Genomic DNA, 26,674 nt, shown 5'->3' on the forward strand with positions numbered 1-26,674 from the left:
GGATATACCCAAAAGACTGTTACTCCAGAGGCACCTGCACATCCATGTTTATTGCGGCACTATTCACAATAGCCAAGTTATGGAAACAGCCAAGATGCCCCACCACTGACGAATGGATTAAGAAAATGTGGTATCTATACACAATGGAATTTTATGCAGCCATGAAGAAGAACGAAATGTTATCATTCGCTGGTAAATGGATGGAATTGGAGAACATCATTCTGAGTGAGGTTAGCCTGGCTCAAAAAACCAAAAATCGTATGTTCTCCCTCATATGTGGACATTAGATCAAGGGCAAACACAACAAGGGGATTGGACTATGAGCACATGATAAAAGCGAGAGCACACAAGGGAGGGATGAGGATAGGTAAGACACCTAAAAAACTAGCTAGCATTTGTTGCCCTTAACGCAGAGAAACTAAAGCAGATACCTTAAAGCAACTGAGGCCAATAGGAAAAGGGGACCAGGAACTAGAGAAAAGGTTAGATCAAAAAGAATTAACCTAGAAGGTAACACCCACGCACAGGAAATCAATGTGAGTCAATGCCCTGTATAGCTATCCTTATCTCAACCAGCAAAAACTCTTGTTCCTTCCTATTATTGCTTATACTCTCTCTACAACAAAATTAGAAATAAGGGCAAAATAGTTTCTGCTGGGTATTGGGGGGGGGAGAGGGAGGGGGCGGAGTGGGTGGTAAGGGAGGGGGTGGGGGCAGTGGGGAGAAATGAACCAATCCTTGTATGCACATATGAATAATAAAAGGAAAAAAAAAAAAGTCTAGGTTTGTGCAGTCACCTCCTGAATGAAGCTCCCCCATCAGGGGTTTGCTCCTCTTTGGAGTTCTTTGTTTTTGCTGTTATTCACATGGCAGCTCTTGGGTGCCCTGCACTGGGGCTGTTTCCTGTGTGTGCACTTTCACCCCAAGGGACCCCTAAGCTCCTGGAGGAAGTGCTGGTACCTCATACCGCTTTGCTTTCATGGCATCTAACACAAAACCTTGCATGAAGATATTTCTTTTTCTAGTCATTTGTTTAGCTATTTAGATATCCATATCAACTAAGTAAGTATTTGCTGAATGGCTTGAATTGCAGGAGCTAATTTTTCCAACCTAACCATCCGGAGAGCAGCACCATCACCCACATATGGTTAAGCACAATGGAGAGCTATTATCACTTCCTCTTGCGGTATGGAAAGAGAACAGAGAAACCAACACTTACTGAACTTCCAACCTATGTTTAAAAGCTTTTTGCAACTCTGTTCCAAGGCAAGCTGTCTTTTGAGACCCCAAGTTTTTAGCCTGCCACCTCCACTTCTTAGAATAATGTGCTAAATTTATGAACCATACCCTGCCAGTCATCACTTTCTAGCATCAGAACCTTCTACCAAATTTTAACCTAAAAAGGGAATTTCCATTCTGCCCTTTCCATTTCACATAACTCCCACACTACTTACCTCTTAATTAAACTGAAATTATTAACTTTTTATCCAAAAATGCCTATTGGTACTCTGCTAAACATTTACAACTTGGTTCAAAGAAAAGAAGCAAATTTTATAAGGTAGACAGCTCATTTTTAATTCCCACCATTATAGTCTAGTCTATAGACACACTCCAACCAGCCCTCCCTAGGCCTTCTGTCATCTGAGCCTACGTAATACATACACTTATTGAAATACTGAGCAATTTAAAGCTTATATATATGCCAGACTTATAATATGAACATGAATCATCAGGATTAATTATTTTCCCCCAAACAAGGACAGTTTTTAAAAATCAATATGGCCGACCAGAACTGACAATCTTTATTACTCATCTAATTGCCTGGATCCGCTCAGAAAAGCAAATTCTTCACATGATATAGTTCAAGAGAAAGTTTTTGGGAAGAAATTAGTTCAAGAAACTGAGCAGGGATATTTTCACAAAAGGAAACAAACCACTTGTCCTTCTCTCAGCTGCTATCCTAAACCTGGCTGTCTCCACACTAGTGTCAGTCACACAATTCCACTTCACAGGAGCTTCCCCCACAGATGGCTTCTTTCTAAAGACCGGTAAGGTGAGTAGATAAAGCAATAAGACTCTTCTATACAGAATAGAAAACTGTTAGATAAGCTGCCAGCCCTCAGGGAATCAACAAGAGTAACATAATAAGAACTGTTTTTTACAGGACACAATTCCTAGATTTGTTGTCAGAAACTCCTGCACACCCCTCTCTTAAACTGGTCCCACGGGGGCTTTGTTTCATTAACACTGCTGACAGCAGCTCTCATACTTGTACCTTGAGGTGAGCTGAGCTGAGGGAAGCCACAGAGCTCTTTGTGAATCTCAGTAAAGACCTGACCCATTAAACTTAAAATAGCTTTCATAATTCTGTACTGCTGTAGAGACCACTTTATGTTTTCTGTATTGATCAAAAATAGTAAGCACCAAGACTTCTGCATGGAAAGTATTCCAAGCATCACCTCATGTTTAAAATGTACTGAAGAGAACTGCTAACTTAGTTTTATGAGAGGAACACCATGGGCCATCCAACTGCTGCTCGAAGTCAACTCAAGGGTAGCTCTCCTGCATTTACCTGTAAGAATGCCACAAGAACATTCCACAAAATGCACTCCCCATTTTAACATTCTTTTCTCTAATTTACTATTACTCAGCTATTTTCATTCATCTTTGAATTCCCTGCTGTCATCTTTCCACTCAGAAATCTAGGGCTTTATCTCTTCACCCCTGTGGCAATTTACTTCTACTCATTTCATATTTGTGAAGCATCTTGGGAGCTTCCAGAAACAGACACAAGAACAAGAAACCATCTTGAATTCTTTTTTCTTTTTTTTCCTTTTTTTGTGGCACTGGGGTTTGAACTCATGGTTTCACACTTGCCACTTGCTAGGCAGGCACTATTACTGCTTGAGCCACTCCATCAGCCCTTTTTATTGAGATGGATTTTTTTTCAAGATAGGGTCTCCTGAACTATTTGCCTAGAGCAGGCTTCAAAACAAGATCCTCCTAATCTCCGCCTCCTGAGTAGCTAGGATTACAGCCTTGAATTCTCTTTCTTGTTCCTGGTTTTCCTATCAATTTGCTCTATATTCTTACATGACTGGTCTATCAATGCCAAGTATCTTTTTGTTTGTCTTATCTTTATTTTGAGGCAGGGTCTCATTATGTAGCCCAGGCTGGCCTCCAACTTGAGATCCTCCTGCCTCTGGCTCCTGAGTGCTGGGAGCAAAGGCATGCCCACCACCCAAGTATCTATCTTCCCTAGAGGCTCTCATCATACTATCACATAAATACAATGCACAAAGTGATGGGTCCTTTTCTTCCTTATTTCCAACTGCCTAAACTGCTTAATCTGATACAATGATTCTTTCATGAAAGACACATACATCCCATAGAAAGAATACTAACAACATGGATGAAAATAATTTAAATTCAATTCAATTTTTTCTTCTTTCCATCTTAATAAATCATGTAAAGTGGTTCCCTAAATGATGCCAGCAAAAACTCTTACTTTAAATATGAATTAGAAAATTGTAATCTTTTAATATTTACAAATGGACAGCCAGAAAAAAAATGGCATAACTCAAATGGATAATTGATTAGCAACCACATGTTCCCTTTTCAAAAAAAAAGTTTGGTGTCCACCAAGGTAAACTGCCCATAAAGATCTTGCTGAACCTCAAAGCATCAGCTCTTAAAGGAGATCTGAAAAATACTCTCCTTAGACTCAAAGTCCTAAGGAGTGAAAGAAACAGAAGGAGAAGGACTGAATCACCTCATATATCACAAAGTAAGAACTGCCCTATTACTAACTTGAACCAACAAGAACTACCAGATTTATCCATAATGCAAGAATTCGGTTCATGACACAACTTTCTGTCACCTTCAGTCAGTCACTATTTCTTTTTCCATCCTGGGTGATCAAGCAGAAAATGAAGGCAGAACAGTGGAATAAGTAACTTGAGTTTCTTATAAACCTAGAAGCCCAAAAACACTTCATTAGTAACTGACAAGCACATATGTTAAGAAATGAAAGAATAAAACAATAAATGTGACCTATTAAGCTGTCCAACTTAATAGGTGGATAGTTTAAGACTGTGGACCCTTCTTAAGCACCAGGATAAATAAATTCAACCAAACCTCAATGAAGACTTCAAGGACAGAATCCCAGTCGTAAACTTGAGAATTACAGTCATCACAAGTTCAGCATAATGAAACTGTTAACAGAAGTCAGTGGCTGAGAAGGAAAGGCAGGGAACCACACCTTTGTTTCTGTGAGTTCTTATTGCAATTCTGCTCCACAACTATTTCCTCACAGCTCTACGGGAAATGTGCCTAACAACAGCCAAGCACAGACCCAGAAGTCAGCAAGGCCACAGCAAAGTCAGTTGTTGTTTTGTTGTTGTTTTCTTTTCTTTTTCTTTTTGTTGGTAGGGGGAGGGGGGATCATGAGAGAACAGGTTAAGTAATTAGCTGAAATCAGGCAGAAGGAGTTAGAACCAAAGCTTCCCTCCAGCCCCCCAACTTCCACTGTAACCTGAGCTGCTCACAAAGGGGAGCGATGACACCATCCCTGCTTAACAACCCACTTCCTGGGCAAAACTCAGGAGGGTAGGGAAAAGGGAAGGTGGGAAGGGATCTGAATGAGAACAGGAAGACCTTGGTCTGATGAGAAGGTTGTGGGCTTGGCCAACCAGAATTCTGCTTTCTGTATACTTCATTATAATAGAGAATGGGCTATTCCTGGGAGAAAACAGGTTAAAAGCCCCCAGACCCAGCCAATTCTCTGGCAGCCTGCTTGGGACCTCTCCATGTCTCACATGGGAACTTAATAAACTTCTTGTCTGTACTCTCACCCTCTCTTGTCCGTGAACTGCATTCGTTGCACTCATGTGACAAAGAAATTAGTGTAAATCAGAACCCTCTATGGCTAAAAGGAGCTGTGACCTAAGCCAGTGCAGCAGGCCTGGATATCACAAGAAGATTCCAGTTTCAGTGGTAGTGGGTTTTAAACTCAAGACAGTGCTATTGTAAAGTAGGTGTTTTATAGCTTGAGCCACACCTCCACTCCCTTTGCTCTGGTTGTTTTGGAAATAAGGTCTTGTGGGGTTTTGTTTGTTTGTTTGTTTGCTAAGCCCACCTGGGCCATGTTCCTATTTTATTCTTCCCAATGCAGCTGGGATGACAGGCATGCACCAGCACACTCAGCCCCTTTCCATTGAGATGGGGTCTCACAAACTTTTCTCCAGGCTGGCCTGGAACTGTGATCCTTCCTATCTCAGTATCCTATTCAAGTAGCTAGGACTACAGATGTGGGCCACCAGTGCTCAGCTAGTGATCTTCTTGAAATATATTTTTCACTGCCCTGTGATGTGCTAAGAAAGTAGAAAGGAGATGACAAGAAGGCTCACTGAGCACCTCCTTTGTCTTAAGCACCTCCGATATGAGTAACTGCACCTACCTATTCTTATCTGTACAGGTGACGGGGCCAGGGGTCAGAGAGATGAAGTACTTTACTAACAGCCTCAGAGATGCAAAGTGAGAGCCAGGACCAACACAAATTTTGACTGATTCCAAAGCCAACCTACTCTTTTTGTAACACGTTGCATGTTACTAAATAACAGTAACTGAGTTTCTGCTAGGTGCCAAAGACTCTAAGTACTCTCACGTGTCACATCATTTATTCTTTGAAAAACTATGAGGGAGATCTATTATTAATTTTTATTTTGTAGGTGACAAAACTAGGCCTCTCCTCACCAATTTCAACTACAGGGATGGGAGCACATCACCCTCGGTAAAAGATGCCCTGCTGAAGAAGGGGCCAAGTCATTTACCAACAGCCTGGGGATCTGAGGCTGAGCCTCCGACTTGTGCAGACAAAGGTACTGTACAGCAAATCCCACCCTGCACCTGCCCACATGGCATGCGCTTGCTGTTACCCCAACTTAGACACAGCCCTAAGCCAAAAGTCTCCTCACATCTGCATCCTAGCATGGTACATGCATACCTTCTGGAAAGGGCTACCCTCTTAACGGCTTCCTCGGCATTCAACTTAATTTTGGCTTTGTATTATTAAAGGGCTCCTTTCTAATATAAACATGTTTCCCTATTTTAAAGCTATTATAGAGAAGGCAAGTGGGTTCTAGGAATGTTTATAAACACTTTATGATGTTGCCTGCCCTGGAAGATAAATCACCAAGAACCCAAAGCTTCTGGAAAAATACACACATTAGGGTCAACAGAAATCCCAAAGATTCATCAATTTGACTTTACTGTTCTTGGGAAAATATGCTTGGTTTTGGTGTTTACAAATAAAACAATAGCTTTGCCTACTGGGGTGGGCTTCCCTGGTTAATCAATTACAGAAAAACCTTTAAAATTTAGGAATCAAGATACTAAAGGTTTAGGAAAAAATGGTTAAATTACCAAGTTTATCTCCATTTGTCACTGAATTCCTTACTGTTATTAACATTAACCCATCTAGTCACATTTGGACTCCAAGATAGACCCTTCCCACTGCAGCTAACATGAAACAGCTTCCACTGTTCATATCTGGGACACCAATTAGCAAATAAATACTGAACTATAGCTCACAGAATAAATCCATGTGTCCATACTGGTATAAGTAAATAACTGAATAACCAAATGAAGAAGGAAAGAACAGCCCTTCCTCACAGAATAATTCCAAAAACCAAATGCAATAAAAAAAGGAAGGCAGAAAACCACTATTAGGCAAACACCACAGTAATACATGCTGCAGACAAAAGTAATCAATGGATACGAAGGTGAGTAGAAATAGGATATTCGCACAGTGCCCCCAGATGCTTACCATGTAGAGAGGAAAACATGGTCCCACTGTGGTGGAGCTTAGCAGATACCACCCTAACCAGCGATAAAATGATCACCTATGAGGCAACATGATAACATCACCTACCTCCTGATTTCATGAACTGAGAAAGGCACTTTTGTCAAAATGCATACCTGAATTTCATGAGAAAATACCAAACAAGTCCAAATTGAGAGATGGTCTTTAAAATAACTTGGATGAAGCCCATCTAAGCCCTGAGCCTCTAGTGATTACTCTCTTTCCCCAAGGACTATAGTGCTTGTCTATATCTGCTGCTGACACAGAAGCTCTCCTGGCTCCATGTGTAGCTCTTTGCCACCTCCCATTAACCAGCCTCAAACTCAAGGGGATTTTCCTGCCTTCTGTAAATCTAGGACCTTCTATCGTATGTAGCAGGAGTTGACCATCCAGTGTTGACATTTCCCAAAGGCACAGTGTCTGATAAATCTGCTGAGCCTCAGGCCAATGGGTAAATCATGGTATGACCACCTCCATGTGTGTCCTGTCTCTCTCACATTCCCCAGCTGCCCTAAGTGCTCAGACATACAATGTACCTAGTAGAAAAGCTAGATACTGAATAACTTGTGTGCTTGCTAGGCAGGCACTGTACCACTTGAACCACATCTCTAACCCATCTTAACCAAAATTACCACTTCAATTTAAACTTATTCCCTCCAAAACTGTTTCAAGCATGTTTCCATCTTCACTTAGATTACATAACAGAAATGGTAAATAAAAATTGTTTTGATGGAAGATTAAACAAAAAGTACGTGTGCTGGGGAGAGAGATGCCAGTCAAATGGTACGAAGTTCAGGTGTGAGCAAGTCCCAGCGACATTCTGCATAGCATAGTGCCTACAGTTAACAGTATGCACTGTATAATGCTGAAGCAATTCTTAAGAGAGTAGATCTTAAGTTCTTATTCCTCCTTCCCCCAGAAAATAATGAAGAAAACAGGAAACTTTTGGAGGTGATGGCTAGGTTCATGGCTCAAGTTATAGTGATTGTTTCACAGTATATTCTTATTTCCAAACTCGCTGAAATGTATACATTAAATATGTACAGCTTTTTGTATGTCAATCAAAACTCAATAAGGAAGCTTAAAAAAAATAGGAAGCAATCGGTTTCATTAATTTCTGCTTATAACCTGAAAACTTCCAGTCTATACCACAACCTAAATTAGCCTAGACTACACAAAACTGATGCTAAGGGACAAACATACACACACACAAAAATTAGTAAATTCAAGAGTACTATATGTTGTTTCAAACATCTGAATTTTACACACAATAATATTCTTTCTGCCTGGAATGACTTTCTCTCATACATTTAAATTTTCATATAGTTTATATTAAAATGCATTCATGCATTTAAAGGATTTTAGATTCCAAATACTCATTTACTTTTTCCCAATTCACTGTGAGAATGTTAAAGATAGGGCTCTATATTGCTCCTACTTACAAATGTCCAGTGTTTTACACAATGCACAGCATATAGTTAATTCTCACTAAATGTCTACAAAGAGAAGAAACTTCCTTAGCTCTGCTCACCTTTCAGAGTTTACAGTCCCTTCCTCTGTGTACCTCTGTGCCTTCACCTGAAAGACAGCCTTGCATGGTGAACAGCAGAGCTCTGAGAACCCACTGCTTGGATCCAAAGCCCATCCACACATCTTAAAAGCTGTGTCAATGGAGAAGTTATTTTAATTTTTTTATGCCTCTGTTTCTACCTCTTTAGTGGATGAGATAAAAATCTGCTCATAAGGCGGTAAAGGATGACATAAGACACTGACTGTCAAACTTCAACAAGTGTCAGACTCTACTGCAAGGCTTAGTGAACAGACTCTTCAGCCCTTACCCAGAGTCGTGGGTCAGCAAGTCTGGAACTGGCCTGAGGATCTGCATTTCTAACAGGCTCCTAAAGAATGCTGGTGCTGCAGTTCCTAGAACTACAACTTGAGATCCACTAAGTTAAAATTATATGAAGAGTTCAGAAGAATGCCTGCAAGGTAGTGATGCTCAATGCGTGTTAGCTGTCCTTACTACACAGCATGCAGCAAGCTTTCCTACCAGTCTGTACAGGAGTGCTGGTGACAGGTCCCTTACTTGCTTGTGAGCCTCTCAAGGAACAAGGTCATATCTTTCTCATCCACATCCCTAGGACACAGCAGAGGACTCATCACAAAGCCAGTAGAGCACTAAGATAGAATCTTCTCACCCGAGGTCCCTCCTGGTCAGTGGGAAAATAGGGTGTATGAGAAAGAAAATCCTTCTACTGGCAGCATCCCCAGGGGTTTCACATCAAGCATCTTTTGGTCACGGGCTACTTCATTCACCCACTTGACCCATGAGGGTTGGGTCCTGTTTCCCATACTTGGGAGTCAGGAAGAGCTAATGTGCTTGGGGCCAGGGCCTTTTCCCAATCAGGGACAGAATTTCTACAGATTCACCATCATTGCTTGAACTCCAGGTACAGTTGATTTTGATACAAATAAGTTTTACCTGGTTGCTGATATGTGAAAAGTCCTGAAATACACTCAAACTTATTACTGTGTCCTAGTTGTGACTACATATCTCAAGTCTCTTATTTAATATTTCATTTTAGAATTTAAGGGGATCCAACCTAAACTTAGTAATCTACAATTCACCTATACAACTGATAAAATTTCAGACACATGCACTTCCAGGGTTAAGGCACCAAGCCTCCACAGTTTTGCAAACAGTGCTGCATTCCCATTTCAGATGTTATCATGGAAGGTCATTTTTCTGGCTTCCTTGAGGTCATTTAGGGACTCTGTTTCTACCTATCTTGGGCAATTCCAGTTTTAAACATTATTCTCTTGATATGGATAAAGACAGCAACTGTCATTGATCAAAACCTTACCATTTGCCACAAAGAGTAGGCCTTGCTTCTTTTTTTTTTGCAGTGGTCAAAGATTAAATTGTTAACTTTGTCATCCACTTATTTCACAAGCTCTCAGTTAGCTGGTACTTGAGTCTTACAAGCTTGTGAAACTATTCTGGGTCACATGATCCTCCTTTCTCTTGCACACATCTTTTTTTTTTAATGTTTTTTAAATTTTATTCATATGTACATACAATGTTTGGGTCATTTCTCCCCCCTTCCCCCTGCCCCTCCTTTAACCACCCCACCCCCTCCTTTTCCCTCCCTACTCCCTCACTTACAGGCAGAAACTATTTTGCCCTTATCTCTAAGTTGTTGAAGAGAGAGTATAAGCAGTAATAGGAAGGACCAAGGGTTTTTGCTAGTTGAGATAAGGATAGCTATATAGGGAGTTGACTCCCATTGCTTTCCTGTACATATGTGTTACCTTCTTAATTAATTCTTCTCAAATTAACCTTTTCTCTAGTTCCTGGTCCCCTTCTCCTATTGGCCTCTGTCGCTTTAAAGTATCTGCATTAGTTTCTCTGCATTGAGGGCAACAAATGCTATCTAGTTTTTTGGGTGTCTTACCTATCCTCACACCTCCCTGTGTGCTCTCGCTTTATCATGTGATTAAACTTCAATCCCCTTGTTGTGTTTGCCCTTGATCTAATGTCCGCATATAAGAAAGAACATACAATTTTTGGTCTTTTGGGCCAGGCTAACCTCACTCAGAATGATGTTCTCCAATTCCATCTATTTACCAGCGAATGATAATATTTCATTCTTCTTCATGGCTGCCTAAAATTCCATTGTGTATAGATACCACATTTTCTTAATCCATTCGTCAGTGCTGGGGCATCTTGGCTGTTTCCATAATTTGGCTATTGTGAATAGTGCTGCAATAAACATGGGTGCGCACATGTCTTTTTAGAAGCTGAGGTCTTTCCAAAACTTACTTCATTGGCCTTTTCACTGCCTTCTACTCTTCTAATATGCTTGAGCAGAATTGGAATCTCATTCACATCCTGCACTATATTTCCTTTTAATGTTTCCAACAATGACACCCTAACTATCTCTTGTCTTTATGTGTTGAAATCAGATTCCACAAGCACAGGGCTTGCTCATATCAGGGTCGCTTTATGCAGAGACCCCGCTTTATAATGGGAAGAGCCCAATCTGTACTGTACTGCTTTGACGCTAATGGCTATTGCCTGACTACAGATGCTCCTTGAGTTATGATGGTCCTATGTCTTCATAAGCCCATTATAAGTCAACAGTACATTTAATAATGCACCTAACCTACTGACCATCTTAGCTTAGCAACATACCACACTGTAGAGTCAGGTTCCCTTTGTCACGGTGTGGCTGATAGGGTTGCAACTCACATAAACCTAGCCTAAGAAAAAAGTCAAATTCCAAATTCAAAGGGCAGCATTTACTGAATGTGTGTTCCTTTTGCACCATCATAAAGTCAATTTGAAGTTGAAACATAGTAATTCAGGGAGCATCTGTATATCCTTCCCAACTCTTTTGACACTGGTTTAGATTTTTCTTCTGCCTCCATCAAATCACCTTTCTAAGTCTACTCACTATGATATTTCTTCTAACCTATCTACACAGTCTTTGTTTTCTCTAATAAGTCATCGAGTCTTCTGGCAAATTGTTTCCTCCTCCCCCAACTTTCTTCTCTAGCACAAAGACCTGCTACAGTGCCAGCAAACATCACCAGGATCCCTTCAGTCAGAAAAGAAATAGAGCACACTTCTTACAGGTTACCATAGCATGTTCAGATGTTCTGAAATCAGGGGGATCTCTAGTTCTCTGGCTTCCCCCTGGAAATTCCCCTTCGAGGGGAATGCAGTAGGCATCCGATCTTTCAGTCTATTTTTCCTGCTCATCAGGAACCTCCCATGGAGACTCCAGAACGTTACTGAAACAATTTGGCACACACAACCTTCCCCAGGCCCATCTCAGCTACTCCATCTCAGCTACTCTTCAGAGGGTGGTAATCAGTCACCCCCAGCCTTTGTCCAAGTGCGGTGTGTGGAGCAGCAGTGGCCTCAACTGAATGCCTCCAGGCCATGCTAATTCTCAGGTTCCACTCCATCAGAGGACGAAGCTAGCAGGAGCCCCCAGTGACTCACAGCCCAGTAAAGTTTGAGAAGCGCCGATCCATATCACCTAGATACTAATCCCTGCTTCCTACTACAAGTGTGTCTAAATCAAAAAGCCCCTGAAGATATCAACAAAGGTCCTCCCAAAGAGGATCACATCAGCACAATGACTTCTGCAGATGTTACTTAGTTCATCATGGTCCCTCCTTAAGGATGAAGTGCACCTAAATATACTGAAGATGTTAAAGAATTCCTACAGTAAACACACCTGCTTAATCCAACAACTCTCAAACACATCTGACCAAGAAACCTGAAAAATGCATTCATATGTATAGCTAAACATCTATTATCACTCAAAGTGCTAACAGGAAACAGCAAATTAAAAGGCTGTCTCAGTGCTGAGTCATCTCCATTTGACAACTGCAAAATATTCTCCTCCAAATCTCTCCAACTGGCCTGCTGACCAGTGACTTGTAAGAATATATTTTAATCAGGTTTAGATGTGAAATTGCCTCCTACTTTCTTGGCTGGGAAGTCAAACAAAACCAGGCCCCCAAAGCAGGACATTTTACAGCCAAAAGGAACAGAGGAAAGGGCCAACCCCTAAGCTATCAGAGCCTCAAACTGAAGTCACCTGTGGTTACCTCAAACTTTCTGCACTAACTATACCTCTCTTCACTTTTTTTTCAGCACCTAGCAGGAAAAGCCACATTCCAACTCCAATTTACATGTATTCTGGGTATATGATCCAAAAGCAGCAGTAAGGTTTTTGTGTTCACCCCTTCTTGTACAATTACTACACAAGAAGAGGTACTTACTTCATAAGGGGTTCCAGTTTTACAGCTCTTAGAATTTTTACCTATAATCAAACATCATTTGGAACTCCTACAAGGGTACTCCTTGCCTTCTAGCTGTATAAAATTAGGCAACAAACTTAATCTCTTCTCTGACTCTAATCACAACATTCGCTTCTCAAAAGTGGTCCCTTTCAATTATGTTAACACTGACCTGTTTCCAAGGGGAAGATCTAAAGTTCAAACAAACAAACAAATAAAAAAGACCCTACAGAGGACCAGAGAATCAGCCAACACAACACATATTAACTGTGGAGGATGAGACCTCTGCTAGTGTATGTTTACATCTTAAAAGGGTTTTGTAATCTGTGGTTATTCCAATGCACTATACTCCCGCCATACCCCTCACTCCCATTCCTCCTCCCTTCCTGTACCTAGTGAAGGCACATGCTGAAGCATTACAAAGCCCTAACAAATATTTAAAGAGCTTGCAATACATGTAAGCATTTTGGGAAAAAGTGCAAAATAAAACTGAAGAAACAGTGTAAGATCAATTATACTTGAGATAGGAAGATCACTTCAGTCTAGGAGCTGGAGACCAACCTAGGCAATATAGCAAGACCCTGTCAGGGACAGGGGACAGATTAGAAAAGAATACACCAAAATGCTAATATAATGGGTTTTGTGTGATAGGCTACTGATAGTTTTTGTTGTCGTTGTTGTTCTTTCCAAATTTCCTATATTAGAGATATTGCATTTAAAACCTGGAAGAAATTCATTAAGTCAGATAAAATGTACACTCCCATTGCCTCCCACATCTAATCCTATCAAGGAAAGTTCACATCACACATAAATGATTATACCAAAAGAACGTGCCCACAGTCAGATAGAAATTCAAACCTAAATGACCTAATCTGTGTATATTCATGGATTAGAGAGAGTTGAGATCTACTTGAAGGTGAAGAGCCAAGAAGGCAGAACAAAACTACAGATGCGGCTGTTTATGCATTGCCCCCTCTGCTCGGTGGCATCCACTTACCCTATACTGTATGAATGTGGAGGAGACTGTGGTAGCAGTGGAAGGAGCCCTCCATGAGAGGAAAAGAGAGAGTCCAGGAAGGCCTATAGTGGGAAATTTCAAACAGCAGAGCAGGAATAAATGGGGCAGCCCTTCCATTTCTAAGTGGTCCTTGGAAAGGCAGAGGATACAAACTGGGCTCTACCCAAAATTCCTGTTCAAAGAGCCTCAGTGCTCAGAGGGTCTGTTTTGTGGCCAAATTGCTGAAGCATTTAGGATCACTTTCTCCTGTCACTGTCCTCTGAACAGTCAGGTTCAACAACATCTGAAGGAAACAACTGAAAGTAAATACAAAGCCAAATATCAATAATATGACTTTTTGAGTTCCCAGTGTGTTGACTTCATTACATTTGTACGCAACCAAATTCTATGTCAGCTTCAAGGGGGAGAGTGTAAGATATACAATGGATTCTGAGGTAAGTACATTTGATAAATGACGTGATAGCACATGGCCAGTGTCATTTCTAGTAGAATCTGAGCACACACACCTGCCCCTAGTACATTCACTACTCACTCTTGGATATGCAAATTGCATGTCAATTTTTTTTTATTAATTGTGATCCTTCCATATAGGATATGGGCTTCTTTAGAACCACAAGCAAGAATTTAAGTTTGTTACCTACCAACTCATAGCCAACAATCACATTTCTTCTTGAGTCCTAAAATGCCAGCTTTCCAGTTTGTATATAAGGTAATGTCAGTACCCCAGCCTCAACATGCAGCTAAGGACAAAGGTAGTGACCAACCCATGGGAGGAAAGGGTTGTAAAGAACCCTGAAATACATGTGCAATTGACTACTTCACACCAATCTTTTACTGAGGGTAAGATTAAGTCACCAACATAGTTGCTTTTAAAGCAATTCCTAAGCTAGACCAGAAACTATTTAAAAATTCATAGATGGAACATATAACTGAATGGTTGACCCTTTTTCCTTTTTTCTAAGAGATACGCCATTTTCCAAGGCATGAGGCCTGTGGAAGCTTGCGTTTCTGCACTCTCCTCCGTTTTGTATTATGGGTACTCTCTGAAATAAAAGGCCTTGAAATAAAAATAGTTATAGAAAGTGCTGAGTTGACCAAGAATTTTCAAGAAAGAAGAATGCATACTCAGAAAGGACCCGGGAGTGAGAAGGTAACCAAGGATTTCCTGCTACTTCTATTATATATTTAGAAAGTCATGAATTAGAAGACATTTGCTGAAAGTAATGGAAAAACTTAGAACACTGAACTATTGTTAAAATCCTAGACATACTTATAATAGGGCTTTTATACCATTCTGGCTTGAAAACCATATATGATTCTAGAGATTGGTTACACAACAATATGGATGTACTGAGAAATGGTTAGGATGGTAACATGTACGCTTTGTGCATTCCACCACAATTAAAAACAATTTAAAAACTGTATTTGATGGAGTCTGAAATTCATAATTTAATTGCAGATGTCAGTCCCCAAAATGAACTAAAATGACAGTTAAAGCCTCCAGGTTGAGGGTTCTCCCCAAGAGCTCTCACTAACTCTGCTGGTAGATGGCTGTGCTCACGCCATGCAGAGACTCAGTGCCTCCTCAAACCTTCATTTCAGTGAGGTTCCACGGCAATGTTAGAAATGTAATCATGAGCAAATGAAGCTCCAGGAGTTCATTAGCACAATTGTGTGCCTCTGTTTTCTTCTTATGAATGTGTACTTGATGTTGCTCAAAAGTCATCGGTATAAATAAAGCCTGAAATATGAAGGTAAAATGAGGACTGTTCCAATTTCAGAGAACAGAACTTTCCTCTTTCCTCAAAAAGCACTTTCTCCTTCTACTCTCAACCTCATTTCTGAAGCAAAAACGCAATGCTAGCAAAAGGTTCTCAACAGTCAGCCCCATTTCTTATTACTGACAAGATCTGACACACACAGGGAAACTTGTTTTTGAAAGCATTCCAATTATAAGTTAATTCCATGACTCATGGCAGGCAATTCATTTCACATAAACCTCACCGAGTCCTGTGTACTTCAAGCTGGACGACAAACACTTCTACACAGTCACAGTCCTATTAGCCATCAGGTGATACATTAAACCTCTAACCACCTTCTCACTGGCTTTCTCACGCTCTTCTATGCCTGGGAGAGCAACTCACTACAAGGCATGCAGAGATACACCAGAAGACGCTGTGGTTGTTTTCTTCAATCACTGGCTTTCAATCCCTATTTTAACTGCTATCCACAGTAAGAATTATATTTCATATGGTTACCCAGGTCACACAAACATTTGTATATACATATATACAAATGTAGCTAAAACAAAATGCTTTTCATCTTTCTCTTATCATGTCTGCCTAATGAGATAAACTCCAAGCACACTAAGTAATGGGATATAGATATATTCATATTAAGTGCTAACATTTCATTTTAATGATTCTATAATCCCCATGTTAAATTGTCAATGAAAAAAAATTCCATTTTTTAAAGCTACTTTGAATCATCAAGCTAGTCAAAGACAAATATCTCAGAAATCCAAAAACATTTAAAATCAGGCTGATTTGCATGAACATATACCTAGATATTTATATGTACGTGTTGATGTGTCTGGGAAAGAGGAAGGGAGAGGATAGAACTGGGAGAGAGAGAGAGGAAAAAAGAGAAACAGAGACAGAGACAGACAGGGATAGAAAGACAGAGAGACAGAAAGACCAACCAACCTTGGAACCAAAAACACTATATTCAATGCATAGAATATATATAGTAGTCACTGCTTTTTTTTTTTAAATAAAGCTTCTCTATAAGTAAGCTGTTTCTAGGTTTGCCAGAACAACCAACAGTCTAAATAATCTTACCTTAAAGGAAAGAATATATCAACAAAAGAATGGATAGGTATCATTTCTTTGAACCAAACTGAAGGAAAAGAATAGGCACTGCAGAAACTGCCTGTTTTATTTTAATTCTAAACATTAATGCTGCAATTTAAAAAGCTAAAGTTTCAAAACTTATCATAGAGGTAAGAAGATTTATCCTTAAGATCTTCCATTTTGGCTGTTTCTCCTTCAACAAAGTAACAGGAGGGACTGTGGGCATGTCTCAAACAGTAGAGCACACGCCTACCAAGTGTAAGACCCTGAGTTCAAACCCCAGGACCACCAAAAAAAAGGGGGGGGGATGATAATAACAATCATGAAAATAGAGCATCAAAAAAAAAAAAAAAAAAAAAAAAGACAAAAGGTGACAGAAAACCTGACTATGGTATCCCTAAGGTCGCCACAGTAAAACTAGAGTCTCAAAAATAAAGAGCAAGGTCTTTATATGTCCTCCAATAATATGAAGTCTCACAACTGATGTTTCTGAGAGAACCATGAAGAACTGAAATACAGTCCTTGAACAAAGGCTTGCAACTTATGATTGGGGAAGCTAGTGAAAGCAGAGAAGGGGTGGTGGCAGGAGGGGCGTGACAGCAGCCTATGAGCAGTGTTTGACAACATACATGTGTACAGATCCTCAACTCACCATAGTGACATCCTGTGTGATAGATCCATCAGAAACTGAAAATATCCCATATCCAAACTGCATGTAGTGCAGCTGACCAAAAAGACATCCTACTTAGCCACACAGCACACCACAGAGTCAGTTGGCTCACCTGGTGAACTGGTGGCTGATTGAGTACTGCTGTGCCTAGAGAGTTTCACGCTGCATATCACTAGACCAGAGAAAGATCCAAATTCAAAATCTGAAGCACAGTTCACTTTCATGAGATCATAAAGTTGAAAAATCTTTAGTCAAACCATGCTATGTTGGATATACACATACACAAGCTCAATTAGCAATGGGCACTTACCAAGCATTGATATACTAATTCTTTGCCAGTCACTGTTCTAAGCAATTTTTACAAATATTAATCCATTTATTATTTGTGGCAGTCTTTGGAGGCACAGAGTGGTTAAGTCCCTTTCCCACAGTTATTCAGCAGGATAGTGGCAGAGAATCCCTGGCTGGCTGGTTCCTGCTCTTGGGCTCCAAATCTCTCTACCACTGGCTTCTTCCCTGGTTCTTGACCCTTTTGAAGCCTATCTCTCCACCCATCCATCACTCTGTGAGCTGACCTGCATCCCAACATCATCCCAGTAATTGCAGAGTCGGTTTCTCTTGTTTGCCATCAAGACTCTCCCTGACTGACTCATCCTAAAGTCGCCTATAAAGAAGAGAGTGTGTGACAAAGCCTCCACTACACCTGGCCCCAGAACAGCTCAGCCACCTGAGAAATGGGAGAAGGAGGCAGCTGTGGGCTGGAGGTGGGTGTTGGGGCAGAGTGGGCAGAAGTCTGCATGTTGAAATAGTGAGGTTTGTTGTTCAAGTTTAAGAAGAGGGATAGGAATTTCCTGTGGTCAGCTAAAGTTCACAGCGTCCCATTAGAGCCTCCTGTGAAAAGCAGTGACAAGTGACCATGATTCCCTGGATTCTGCACATACAGAAACTTAAGAAGTAGGAAAAGTCAAGATGGATAAGAGGAATAAACACCTCCTTTATGTGCAGCCAGCTGCCTCTCTTCCCACACGGCTGTTTTCCACCTTATCTCTTCCACCTAACCCAAGGCTGGCCCAAGGGCAGCTGGCACTGCGCTTATCCAGCCCGGAATGGGGAGGTCTGGCACTGGACAGACTCAGTATGAGGACAGCAGCAGCAATGGTGGGGGAAGCAGGAAGAGGTGAGGGAGAGACAACCAGGACAGTTGCAGGCTGCTGTCTACTTTTCTGTCCCTGAACCAAAAACATGAAATTTGAAAATATGCCATGTAAAAATCATTTAAAAAGATCTCCTCTCTCTGTCTTTCCCTTACAGGCAGCAACTTAAGCAACCAAGACAACTTTTCATATATTCCACACTTACAATCTTACTCCTAATGTCTTAAATAAGTCTTGGGAATCTAAGAGACAGCCTTTCATCCTGTTTCTGACATAGTTATAGCCCTCGCAAAACCAGGAACTGATTTTTTGTATTTTTCTTGATTTTCAGTTGCCAATTAAAACAGAAAACCAACCACCAACTCCTAGCATCCCTTCCTTGCCAAACTCTTGACTTCTCAGTGCATTCACCTGAGAACAGGCCCAGTGCCTACCACCTAAACAGGACCACAGCCCTGAGTGATTTCCCACCTCCAACCTCTGCTTTGTCCATTCTGCACACCACCCACTTAGACTACTATCGCTAGAGAAATGCTTTTGTCAACTGATGGTGACTGCCACCTTACAAGTGTTAAGATCAGGGCCACATACAGTCTCACCTTTATTCTATCAAAAACTACACACACACACACACATTACATGAAGTGGTCCTTTTGTGAAGCACAATAAAGGTCATATAATTACTTTTTATACCATTAAATTTACTTGATTATAAAAGTTATTGAATTATCAAGGGCAGTCCTTTATTCTGGTGACATAGGAACAGGTTATCTACTATATGGTAGAGGAAGACAAATCCTAAAGAAAATAAGTAAGCTAATTATCAATTATTTATGTTCAAAGGTGGTAGAGGAAAAAGACATGGGAAAGGGGAGATGATGCTACCTTAAACAGAATGGCCAAGAAGCCTCCATGAGAGAATGGCCTTTGAGCAAAGACCACCAAGCTGATGAGTGGGTCTGGAAAAAGAAGGCTTTGGAATGAGAAACAGTAAATACAAAGGCCCTGAGGTGGGAGCATGCCCAGTATAATGGGCAAGAAGGGAAGTGGGTGTACAGTAGCACAAAGGGATAAGAATATAGCTTTATTTGATCTGAAGATGAAACTGTCTTCTTTATTTATACAGCTTTTTTTTTTTTTTTGCAACATTAACACACAATTTCCATTTATACCCAATGTAAAGTATGTTAGAATCTCTGGGCAAGTCAAAGAGCTGTATGTGCAACCTGTGTTGCCAAATAAATAACTGATTATTATTTTATACTTGACTTTGTTCTTTTCATACTGTAACAGCAAGTTTAATTTCTGAGATCAAAGAACTGTCAGTAGCATAATTGCTCAGTAAAGTATTTTTAGCAAGTCTTCATTAAAATGATACTTGTGTGCTACATTTCATTTGAACTAGCAGATCTGTTCCATTGCTGACAGACTACTTTCAGTTCTTTCTCGAAGTCTTGAAGAACAGGTAAACCTGTTTCTTACAGCTGTACTGCAAATTATTAGTTTAGATGTTATACTGTGCATAAAATAAGTCAGTTGCCACCCTTACCAAGGTGACACACACCTAGTGAGCAGACCAACCCTACCTGCCATGTCATCTCTCCACTGCAGCTTTCCTACTGTCCCTGAGCACAGGGAGGCAAGGGTACCCTTGTCCTTCCAAGGTACGTTTTGTTCTATCTTCAGAGTTATCACACTGTAATTGTGTAATTTGTTCTGTTTTGTAACACTCTAACTTGCAAGTACCAAATGTTTCTCTCCCCCACAGGGCTTTGAGTCTGGAGGACTGGATTATGCCCTTATTCATTTCTGTATTCTCAGCACTCTCGATACCTGTGGTACACAGTTCTAATATTTGTGCTTCTCTTGTCCTTCACAGCTCCTGGGAGGATGACTCTCTCAGTGCCTCAAGTGAGTGAGATCATGTGACCTGCTCTGGCCAGTGAAACATGAGAAGTAACTTCAGGCAGATCATCTAAAAGCTCATGCAATTCTCCATTCTTTCTTCACAGGCTGTAGTCACTACAGAAAATGTTGACATGGAAATGTCATAAGACAGAGGCAGAGAGCTGGCACATGGAGGACAGCTATCCTGGAGAGCACTCATGCAAAATGTTCTGCTTGTAAGCAAAAAATAAACTTTTGTTGTGTTAAGCTACAAAGATTTTGGTGTCTTTGTTGCTGCTACTGCAGCAAAACCTAGATACAGATTTCAGACAGAAGATAAGATATGCGGAAAGGCAGTGTGGGATGTGAGGGGCAGATGCCACATCACAGGACACCACCTGCAGTGAAAGAAACAATTAACAAAGTCACTAATCCACTTTACTTTGTCTTACATTTGGCCTTCTATTCCCAAAGCTAGTTGCTTAAATAGAAGCTTCTATGTTTATTACAGTCTTCAAGAAATGAAACTGTTTTTGAATTTCACAATCTTTCTTTTCATCAGAGCAATACCTTCATGTATGTATCTTTTGTCCAAGTCAGAAGTCCCTCTTTAAAGCAAGTAGGTTTGAAAATATGATGGTAATCAGCAGTCAGTGCATCTAAAACTCTCCATCCTCTAGTTTGTGTCAGGTATTCACTGGTGTCCCCAACTGCCTGCAATAGTTCCTTTTCTCATCTTGGGGGTGCGAGTGGTGGCATAAGAGCTTCAATAGTCTAAGAAAAATTCAAGACAGAGGCTACATTGAGTTAGGGCTTCTCTGACAATCCTATCAGAGCAGATAGGCTCTCACCATCCCAACTCCTGAAAAGGAAAGTCGGCATCCTCTTCCAAAAGAAAGACAGCCCTAGGCTGGGGCCAGGTAAACTGACAGCCGAGTGCTAGGATGAAGAAACAGGAGCACCTGCAGGAAACAATGAGTGTGAACAAAAGGATGAGCTGATTCAGGGAAGAGACACTGGGAAAAGAGCACACCAGAAAAGCCTTCAGGGACAAGGCTTGGGGGAGAAGAGCAAGAAACGAACGGCAAAGCCAAAGGAAGCCAAACCCAATGAAGACAGATAGCTCATCCAGGGGAAGTGAACAAGGGAATTAATCTTCAAATACCAGGAGAAAGGAATTTCTTAGGGCCAAACCAGAAACAGAGATTCTAAGACCAGAAAGTAGACCTGAATCTCCCAAAAGAAAGGACTCCTGTCCCTGCTGGGGGATAGTGAGAATTTTCACTCTAGACTGGTGGTGAAAACAAGGTACTTAGAAAAGAATCATCCCAGTCCCAGGATCTGAGACCAGAAAAGGAAGTCTGCATGGCCAGGAGCCCAGCACAATCCTCACCCACACTGGGCTCCTCTCAGTTCCCTGAGAAGGACATGGGCTATCCCACGGTCACCTGCAGTAGAAGCCCTTTCCTCTTTCCCCTGGTCCCTCTGCACTAACAGGAGGTAGTTGCTCAAGCATTGCCATTTTCTGGAAGACTTTATCTAGAAAGACTACATCCCCTTTTCTGCAGATTTGGGCCCCTGTCCTCTGTGCTTCTAGCAACCAAGATTTCCCAAAGAAATGACAAGAAAGAAGGGGAAATGCAGCAAAGCAAAGGATTGATATTTTAAACCTCTGCCACACTGAACAACATGAGATAATTCATCGTGACTTGCCTCAGTTGTATGAAGTTCATACCCTTGACTCCCTCACACATTTGTATTTTGGACACATAAATATACAAAAATCTAAAAAGAGGGAAAAATATTCCAAAGTTGAGTTTTCCTCAGCTAACTTGTCTTTTAAATATTGTAGCAACAGAAAATGTGAAGTTGAGGGCTGTTTTTTCTTTAAATGTTCCGTTTATTAAGACAAGGTATTCAGATGTTAGTCCAGCCTTTGCTATCCCAATATTATTTATAAAAGCTAGGAAGTAGTTTCAACCTGGCATGACACCTTAATATAAAAGAACCGATAAACACAGAGAATTGGTTAATTGTGGTCCTGTAGAAGATGATTTGGCTGAGCACCAAAACCAAGAAAAATGTTTTTCATCTCACTGACACGCCCATCACTGGAACCCATGGGCAAAGGAACCAAAGGTGTAATTATTCTATTCAACCGTTTGTTGCCTTGTGAATGTAGTTTTGGCAGGCATTTCAGAACTTGTTCAATATACTGTGACAAAATTTAGCAGGATCAAAGCACCACATCAAGGTTTTAAGCTCCTGTGTATAGGCTGCCAGAGCTAAGGTGTCTGGGAAAAGGGCAGGGGCAGAAAAGGAAACAGCCAGCAGAGAAGGAATGCAAAGGCCCCATCTTAGCAGCTTGTCCAACATGAGCCCAGCTATCCAAGGTGATGCACAGAATGACACTGTAAGGGCACTTAGGCCAGGCTAGAGGTGCAGAGCCCTCTCAGGACCCTCCATGGTTAAACCCAGCATCATTTTATTTAAAGGCCCAGGCCCTTCCCTGCCTCTCCCTCTATCCTCCACCCAAATCCCAGGGATCAGGTCACTTCCTTATCTTACTCATGCCTAATACCCACTCCATTCATGAGTTTCTTAGACCCTGGCTACATCTCCCTCTGTCACATTTGCCAACACGGCTCTCAGCTGGGCTCCTAAATCAGCCCAAAGCCCTCTGGGATCATATACATACTGGGACATGCTGCAGTACATGGGGACTAGCCATCACACACCTTTAACAGCAAAAGGCCAAAGGACAAGAGGAGACGGCTAGAGGCATGCAAAGCAATTAAAGAGGTACTGCCCAGTGGAGCCACAGTTAACGGTAACCACCATCACATTAAGGAGGAGGAGGAAGTGATACCCTTGATCTCACTCCTGTTCTCCCAGTGACAGGGAAGGGAGGCCTGGTGAGGAAAGTTCAGAGGGCAGCTTCCAAGATATAGACTAGAATGGAGAAGGGCAGAGAGTTCACATATGGACAGAGTGACCAATGACCAGCACAGCCACCATGGGCCCTTTATGTTTCAAATGTTTGGGGTGGGGTTTGTCTATTTTTCTCTGTTTATTTTGGAGATAGGGTCTCATGAACTATTTGCCCAGGCTGGCCTCAAACCACGATCCTCCCAACCTCAGCCTCCCAAGTAGCTAGGATTACAAGCAGATGTCATGGGTTTTTTGTTTGGTTCTGGTTGGATGGCTGGTTGGTTTTATGTTTTTGTTTGTTGTTGCTTTCTTGTTTTTTTTAACTGCCAGTCATGCTGGAGAAACCAACCAGTATGATTAATTCAATAACAGCCTTACAGTTGCAGTCCTCAATCTTGGTGCAGCCTTCCATCACATTGATGTAAAGAGAAAGCCATTTGGATGCCTGGCCTCAGCCGCTTCCTAATAATGAAGTACCCAGACTATTGAGGCCTTATATAATACTTGTGCTAGTTGTTTGTCACTGTGACAAAATACCTGAGTAAAACAACTTAAAGGAGGAAAGATTTATTTTGGTTCATGGTTTCAGAGACTTCAGTCCATCATGGCAGAAGAGCATGGTGAGCAGAGAGGCTCACATCATAGTGGCCAGGAAGCAAAGAGAGAATGCCTAAGGTAGGTTTTCTCTTTCTTCCCCTTTTATTCCACCCAGGCACCCAGCTTATTGGGTAGTGCCACTCACATTCAGGCCAGGTTTCACTCTCTTAGTTAGTCCTCTTTGCAAATGCCCCCACAGACACCCCAAGGTAGGCTGTACTACTTAGATCTCCTAAGCATCTCTCAATCCATCATGATGAACCACCACACCAGTGCTCCTGAGCTCATTCTGTCCATGGATGAGCAGTATCCACATCACCTGGAACTTAGTAGAAATGCACATTCTTGGGCTCTGTCCATGAGTTGTTGAATCAAAGTCCCTAAAATTAGGGCCCTGGATCTGTGTTTCAACAAGCCCTCCAGGGACTCTGATGCATGTTCAAGTCTAAAAACAGCCTGGGGCAGAAGAGTTCACCCGGAGCTTAAAGAGACCCTGGGACTAAAAGAAGTCCAGCCCAAGGAGCCACAATTCTTTGAATTGCCCCACTCTATTTTTCAACAAGGTCAGTCTAGGTTCATAGTGAGATCCTGTCTCAAAAAAACAAAAACCAAATCAACCAAACAACAACAACAAAGACATCAAGGCACACTGGAATATGTTTAGGAGGCTTTTTTTTTCTTTCAAAAGTACAGGAAATCTGCACAGGTGCTATTGGACATTTTGTGATAAACTTGACATGGTAAAGGAAATAATAATGCTAATTTGAGACTAAGAGCAACAAGTCTATTCTCCAAAAGAGAAAACCACCTGGAAGATTGTGAAAGACAGAAAGGGGATGCCAAAGAGTTCTCTTCTGATACCTCTCCTGTAATCCTGTCTATGGCCAAATGATCTGCTCTTCTAAAAACAGATTTAGATTGCTCATTTTTTTGATATGACAGATTCCTGATTTAATCAGATTTCTCTTGTGTCTTCAAATGCTCATCTGCTAGTGCTTTATCTTCTCTCTCTCTCTCTCTCTCTCTCTCTCTCTCTCTCTCTCCAACTAAAAAGATGTGGTGAATATTAGACACCCACCTTTCCTCTTGTTTAGGATGGCCCCAAAGTGCTCTGAAGGTTGGGTTGACATCTCAATGTAGAACGAAACTGCTCTGACCTCAGTCAGACAAGGAGCAAAAAGTAAAAATGGATTCCCTATCCGACCATTGATTTCAGTGATAAAATATAGGTATACCGCTTTAAAAACAGGTTTACATTGGTTATTTGACTTACTTCAGGTTACAGAGCCACTAAGTCACAAACTCAGAAAATAGTTCTATTTCACCAAAGCCAAATTTTTGTTTTGTTGTGTTTTTTATTTTGTTTTTTGATTGTTTGTTTTGTCAGTACTGACCTTTGAACTCAGGATCTTGCACTTGCTGCTAGGAGGTACTCTACCACTTGAACCATGCCACCAACCCATATTTAGTGGACTGAAATAGGCATCATACTTTCATTATTGTCTAAAAGCTACCATCACACATCCTCTTCTCTTTTAAAATTTTTTGTATGAACAATTTCATACCTATATATAAACCCACAACACAATATGGTAAGTAAACCATTTACAGTGTTTGTTCATTATAGTCAACATTTAGTGCAGGAGCAGGCAGAAGTGATAAGCCGTTCACTTCCCTCAACTGTAACAAGAGAGTAAAACAAATTTACATTCAGCACTAAAGCCATAAGTGTTGGGCAATCACAAGTATTTGCATGTAAACCTCCTAACAGCTGCAGGTAAATGATTTGACAAGGTCAAATTCAACTGAACAACAAAACCACCAATGAGGCTGAAGCTTTAAGTTGCTATACATAGAAAGGTAACAACCTAGAATGCATAAACTCTGTTTTTCAGGACTCATAACTTTAGTAAAGATTTGATTTGTCTTATTAGCAATCCTGAATTGTGTTTTCTCTATAGACAACACAAACAGTGCAGAATGAAAAGAAAAGCAAGAAGCCAATGTCCCGTGAATGGAGCAGATAAAATACAAACGGTTCAACTAAGTCAAGGAAGAAAGGTCTGCGGACCCACCCCACAAGCTATGGTGGCTCAAGGACAAATCTAAACTGATTATCATTTTTATGCTCATGGTTCTCAGTTTTCAGTCATTTATTTGGGAAATTTAACTCTATTTTCTTTAAAAAAAAAAAAACACTTCTGAGGAATCCATTGATAAATTATTTATAAGTATGTGTGTGTTGTTAAATCCACACAAATAAAACATACACATTTTTAAACCCCAGAAGGAATTTTGTTTTTTCCACCTCCAATATTACTCTAAGACTGTTCTTACTTTTTGTAGGAAAATTTTAAATGTACTCAACCCTGATGTTCAAATCATTACCTAAGCAATATCAGTGTTCATGTAAATTGCTAACAAAATCTTAATATACATTTTATATTTCCATAAATTAATAGGGATTTTATTTGTACGTACCATTTTAAAGCTGTGAATTACCTTGAAATTTGCATAAACTATGCAGCTATATTTTAAAAATAAAAACGTAGCTTACTGTAGTTCTTTTAGTCTAAGACACCAATAATTTTAAGCCGTACTGTCAATTTAATAGTAGCTTTATGTGGGAGAAATAGTACTCCATTAAATGATCTCATCAACTCTAAGATACATTCCAATTTCAAAACTGTTAAGATGAAAAAAGAGAAAAGAGGCTTTAATCAGAAAAATATACAAATTGGGCTGGAGGTGTGGCTCAAGCAGTAGAGTTACCTGCCTAGCAAGCATGAAGACCTGAGTTCAAACCCTACATTATATAAGACGTGTATGTATATACAAATTATTTATAGAGAGGACACAGAAAAATTATAGTTGAACTGTTTAATG

The 26,674-nt window shown here is 40.7% G+C and overlaps 1 protein-coding gene across 3 annotated transcripts in view; it reads right to left on the minus strand.

Annotated features, from left to right (window-relative positions):
* Rapgef5 (Rap guanine nucleotide exchange factor 5) overlaps positions 1–26,674 on the minus strand; it is a 229,622-nt gene that overhangs the window by 193,813 nt on the left and 9,135 nt on the right. Inside the window, exon 1 of one of the 3 annotated variants that reach the window (XM_074065143.1) lies at positions 20,831–21,125. The exons of the other annotated variants lie outside the window; for them this stretch is intronic. Within the exon in view, the coding sequence (XP_073921244.1) occupies positions 20,831–20,836 (6 nt within the window). The 5' untranslated portion in view covers positions 20,837–21,125. Of the gene's footprint in view, positions 1–20,830; positions 21,126–26,674 lie in introns of those variants that run through there. 3 annotated transcript variants of the gene reach the window in all.

This window comes from Castor canadensis, chromosome 2 (assembly GCF_047511655.1).
Source record: "Castor canadensis chromosome 2, mCasCan1.hap1v2, whole genome shotgun sequence".
Lineage (NCBI taxonomy): Eukaryota > Metazoa > Chordata > Mammalia > Rodentia > Castoridae > Castor > Castor canadensis.